The sequence below is a fragment of the Physeter macrocephalus genome, chromosome 6, assembly GCF_002837175.3.
Source record: "Physeter macrocephalus isolate SW-GA chromosome 6, ASM283717v5, whole genome shotgun sequence".
Taxonomy (NCBI): domain Eukaryota; kingdom Metazoa; phylum Chordata; class Mammalia; order Artiodactyla; family Physeteridae; genus Physeter; species Physeter macrocephalus.
The window spans coordinates 74,664,405-74,670,098 of NC_041219.1; the positions used below are offsets into that span (position 1 = coordinate 74,664,405).

At 36.2% G+C, this 5,694-nt stretch overlaps 1 protein-coding gene across 1 annotated transcript in view; it reads left to right on the plus strand.

Annotated features, from left to right (window-relative positions):
• SMCO2 (single-pass membrane protein with coiled-coil domains 2) overlaps positions 1-3,296 on the plus strand; it is a 19,972-nt gene extending 16,676 nt beyond the window's left edge. Inside the window, 2 exon segments of the mRNA XM_007116353.1 lie at positions 3,100-3,127; positions 3,130-3,296. Of these exon segments, the coding sequence (XP_007116415.1) occupies positions 3,100-3,127; positions 3,130-3,296 (195 nt within the window).
• The last annotated feature ends 2,398 nt before the right edge of the window (positions 3,297-5,694 follow it).

Below are 5,694 nucleotides of genomic sequence, written 5' to 3' on the forward strand. Positions count from 1 at the left end.
TGGCCGCTGAGCCTGCGCGTCCGGAGCCTGTGCTCCACAACGGGAGAGGCCACAGCAGTGAGAGGCCCGCGTACCGCAAAAAAAAAAAAAAAAATAAAGACAGACAATGACAAGCATTGGAGAGGATGTGGAGAAATCAGAATCCTCAGACATTACTAGTGGGATTGTAATAGTTTAAACTGATTAAATAGGTGAACAAAATGTGGTATATCCACACAATGGAGTATTATTCAGCCACAAAAAAGAATAAAGTTACCTATACATGCTGCAACATGAATGACCCTTGAAAACATTACACTAAGTGAAAGAAGTCAGACCCCAAAAGCCACATGTTATATGATTCTATTCATATGAAGTATTCAAAATAGGAAAATCCAGGTAGATAGAAAATAGATTAGTGGTTGCCAGGCCTACGGATTGTGGGAAATTGGGAGTAACTGTTCTTTTGGGGAATTTTGATGAAAATTTCCTGGAATTAGATAGTGGTGATGGTTGTACAACCTTGTGAATAAACCAAAAGCCACTGAATTGTACACTTTAAAGGGTAAATATGGCATGTGAGTTATATCTCAAAAACAATACGTAAAATAAGTAAATAAGTGAATGCGTTTTGATGATCACTTAATTGTGTTATATGGGCAGTTAATCCAGTTGAGTTGACCATCTTTCATCACATCATTACATCCTAGTTAAGATTGCCTGAGACCTTGTCCGGTCTCTTGTCAGAGAACTGGTAACACGCTGGTTCCATTTAAGCATATTTATACATTATCTTTTTTGAGGAGGTTTATCTTACAGACTTAGTCAATCATTCTGTATCAATTTTGCTGTTTTTAGCTTCAGAGGGTGGCCTCTTTCTGGTATTATCCCCAATCCCTCAGTTCCCTTATAGTCTTCCCCTATGTATTGACCACAAATAATGTGAACATTTTGGAAAAAAGGTTAAAGGTTTTATGCATGGCAAGTTTTTTTTTTAAGTTGAAGTATAATTGATTTACAATGTTGTTATGCATGGCAAGTTTTGAAAAATAAATAAATAAATAGTATTCAAAAGTCAAAAGAATGTTTTTATTCTTTACAGAAGATAAATTCAGAATGAATAATACTATTAATGACACTAACCTTTGGTTTTTATATACAGGTGATATCATGAAAAAACTTATTTTGATTTAGTAGCTATGATGTTTTCCAAAGAAAAATGTCTGAGCCTTTTAAAATAAATATTATACATGTTCTTTTATTTGCTGAATAATAGAAAACAAACTTTTAACTTTAAGTTATATCATATAGACTGGTAAATAAAAATCAAGTGATTCAGTAGTATCAAGAAATAGATCTGAATCCATCCATACCTGCAGTGTTCATTGAAGGAAAGGGAAAACTAGAAGGACACATTCTAAACCAAAAGAAAAACAAACCAAAGAAAAACAAAATAAAAAACAAAGAATTAAAATAAAATAGAAAAAATGAATAAATGAAAGAAAGAAAAAAGAAAACTTAGCTGATTATATTAAAGTGATGGGATTATAGTTTTTTCATTTCTCTGTTTTCCAAATTATCTGTAATTTAGAAAAAAAACTATTTTTCTCTTAAAAAAATTAATGTTAGGACTTCCCTGGTGGTCCAGTGGCTAAGACTCTGTACTCCCAATGCAGGTGACCTGGGTTTGATACCTGGTCAGGGAACTAGATCCCACATGCCGCAACTAAGACTTGGCACAGCCAAATAAAAAATTTTTTTTTAAAATTAATGTTAAAATGTGTTTCTTTGAGAATGTTCCAGCTTAGTATTTCTGAAGATGATTAATTTTGGAATTTAGGAAGATAGTGTTTATTTACTAGATATGTTTTTGTAGTGAGTCATTTTTCTTTTCATAAGAAAGAACAAATCTAGATTTAGTGCTCCCTGAGGACAGGACATCTCTGCTTCACCTTAGCAGCCATCAAAGTCTCTTCATAATAGAGTATTTTAAGAACATTGGCTCTTTAATAAATGTGTGAAGTAGAAGCAATGATTTGAGTAACTGCCAAGAGATAGCCAGTGGCAATAATGCCAAGAAACTTGGCTCAGGTTCATGGAATCCACTGAGTTGGGTCACAGAATAGATCCATAGCTAGCTTTAACTGTGCTCCAGACTTGCTCTTCTGAAATCTATTATAGAAGGTAATTATCTCCAAGCAACTGGATTATCTGTGACATTTATTTTGTTCTTTGTGTTCTTCTGGATTTTCCAGATCTTCTACCCCAATCATATATTGCATTTATAATTAGAAAATAATAATGCAAGGACTTCAAAGCAAATAAATAAAATACAAAAAGGGCATGTCTGGTGCTGGGATAAAACTGTTGATAGAGAGAGTTGAATTCTACTTGTCACATGGTATTTTGTACCCTGATAGAGAGAGGTGAATTCCACTTGTCACATGGTATTTTGTACCCTGAGGAAAATCTAACTGCCTGTGCCTTTATTTCCCCCCAAATAAGCATCCTATACCTCACAAGTGAGGTAGAGATGGCAATAACTACTAGAGTGTGAGAAGAGCATTTCAAAGGAAAGAGGCCCACAGTAACCCAGGGATTCATTGTTTCATGGCTTTAGAATCTTAGAATTCCAGTGCCAGCCCTAGGATGGACTTAGGTCCATCTACTCCAAGTTCCTTCTTTTGCAGATGTCAACAGAGTTTAAGAGAAATTCAGTTACTTACTTGAATTTATAGAGCTACATGGGTGGAGGAACCAGGAGTAACATCAGTGTGGTTTTCTTCAGAACGTTCTTTTATTTATTTGTTTGTTTGTTTACTTATCTATCAATTGATTGATGTATAGCTGATATATAATATTATATTAGTTTCTGGTGTACAATATAGTGATTCAATACTTTTATAGATTATACTGCATTAAAGTTTTTTACAAAATAATGGCTATATTTCCCTGTACTATACAATATATCCTTGTTGCTTATTCATTTTATACATAATAGTTTGTGTCTCTTAACCTCTATCCCTATCTTGCCCTTCCCCCCTTCCCTCTCCCCACTGGTAACCACTAGTTTGTTCTCTATATCCTTCAGAATGTTCTTAACACAGATGTTTTTCTAAGAAATGTGCACTGAGGATTTTCATCATGTTTATGTCCTCACCTTCACTGGACTTTCATGTTACATATTATTTTTTGATGCTACGTTTATCTTTGAAAAGGTGCTCTCTACAATGCTTGGGTGCTGCAGAATGTGGGAACTGCGGGAGATTATTGCCCCTTTCTTGAATTTGGAAGTGCAAGACTTGTTACCCTCCTAAAGATACTGTTACCCTACTGACTTTCTTCCTAACAAAATTCTGGCTGTTCTTATATTACAGTGGTAAACTTATTTTTTTAAAAACACTATAGGGTGTTTTGCAAAGGACATTGTAGTTATGTGGAAATTGGTTGATAACAGAAAACATGAAAACAATTTATCTTTATCCTCATGACTCACAATGATATCTTGAATCTTTGCATGCATTTTTAAAAACATTTCCTTCAAACCACTAGCCTCTCTTCTCCCCCACCCCCAAAGACACTGAGACTATCAGACATTAGCTTTCATGGGTGGTTATTTCCCCCATTTTGACCTCTGATGTCTCAGAACAGAAAGCACAGAATTCCTCCCCATTTTTACTTCAGTCAAATTGGGTCCATATTTTGAATGTAGTGGACATTTTTTTGTCTTGCTCCCTACCATTCATTTCTCCTTTTGGTAACAGCATCCTGATTTTGCTTTGAAAGAACTTTCTTTTCTCAGTGGGCATAGTTATAGGTGGCTTTTCAGTCTTCCTATTGTTCTCTGTTCCTGTCTTCCTATGAACAAGATGAAGGAATGTTCCCTGTCTTCCTATTAGCAAGAGTTGGAGATATGCTGAATCAGACATTCTCTAAGAATAAGAATTTTGAGAACAATCATACAAAGAAGGAAAATGATGGGAACTTCAATTTTGTGAACTAGCCCATGTCTTTTTCTGCTTAAGGTAACCAGAGTTGGTTCTGTAGCGTATTTAAAAAGGAAGTCTTAAAAAAAAAAAAAAAGGAAGTCTAATTGATACAGTAGTTTTGAAAGCCAGACTGGAGCATTTTTATCCCTAGCTTTGTAGGTAATGGGGAAATAGTGAACATTATTTGCACTATGAAAAATAGTTATAATTGAACTGTGCAAGATTAGTAGAACCATGAAGAATGAACTGGAGTAGGTGGGCAGCTAGTTTGTGAGAGATCAGTTAAACGGCCATTCAGTGGTTCAGGTGAGCTCAAGAGGTGGGAATGGAGATAAAAAAGGAGATGATGGGTGAGGTCGATATTGTAAGGGTGGATTTTATGATATTTGCTTGGGTGATGGATGTGGGGTTGGAAGGATGCTGACAAATGGAGGTGTGGATTGCAGTTCAGTTCTCACATTGAGTAGGTCTTGAAGGATAGATACTATTTTCATGGAAGAGATTGAGGAAGAGGCATTTCAGAGAAAATAACAGCATGAGTAAAATTTGAGCCACGGACAGAAGGCAGAATCAAGAAACTTGGTTGAGCAAATTGCTCAACAAACCAGTTTGTATGTTCCTTTTTTTCTTTAATTTAAAAAAAAATTTGGGAATTCCCTGGCAGTCCAGTGATTAGGGCTCTGCTCTTCCACTGCAGGGGGCAGGGGTTTGATCCCTGGTCGAGGAACTAAAATCCCACAACCTGCGTGGGGTGGCCAAAAAAAAAAAATTATACAATTTTTAAAGGTTACTTTCCATTTACAGTTACTACAAAATATTGGCTATATTCCCTGGGTTGTATAATACATCCTGAGCCTATCTTACACCCAGTAGTTTGTGCTTTTCCCACTTTCCCACCCCCATGGGGCCCTCCCCCACACACTCGTAACCCCTAGTTTGTTCTCTATATCTGAGTCTGCTTCTTTTTTGCTCTATTCACTAGTTTGTTGTATTTTTAATATTCTACACATAAGCGATATCATACCAATACTGATTTGTCTTTCTCTGTCTGACTTATTTCACTTAGCATAATGCCCTCCAAGTCCATCCATGTTGCTGCAAATGGCAAAATTTCATTTGTTTATGGCTGAGTAGTATTCCATTGTATATATATATATACCACATCTTCTTTATCCATTCGTCTATTGATGGACACTTAGGTTGCTTCCGTATCTTGGCAATTGTAAATAATGCTGCTATGAACATTGGGGTGCATGTATCTCTTTGAATTAGTGTTTTTGGCGGGTATATACCCAGGAGTGGAATTTCTGGGTCATACGGTAGTTCTGTTTTTAGTTTCTTGAGAAACCTCCACACTGTTTTCCACAGTGGCAGCACCAATTTACATTCCAACAAACAGTATAGTTTGTACATTCCTTTAAAACAAACACTCGACCTTGTTCATTTCATGGTCATTCTGGTCCATTGACTGGATGCATCAGAATCACTTGGAGAGCTTTATACAGTAGAGATTTCCAACCCTGGCCCCAGATATTTAGATTCAGCAGAACTAATACGGGGCCCGGAACTTCGTTTTTAAAATCTCTCCAGCTGAATCTAATACAGATCCCAAATTTGGGAACCGTGCCACGGTACACCTTATGACAATGCTGTGCACACAGTAGTTACTCAGTAAATACCTGTTGAAGTAAATTAAATTAGGTGCTCTTATCTTTGTGGTCTCCCT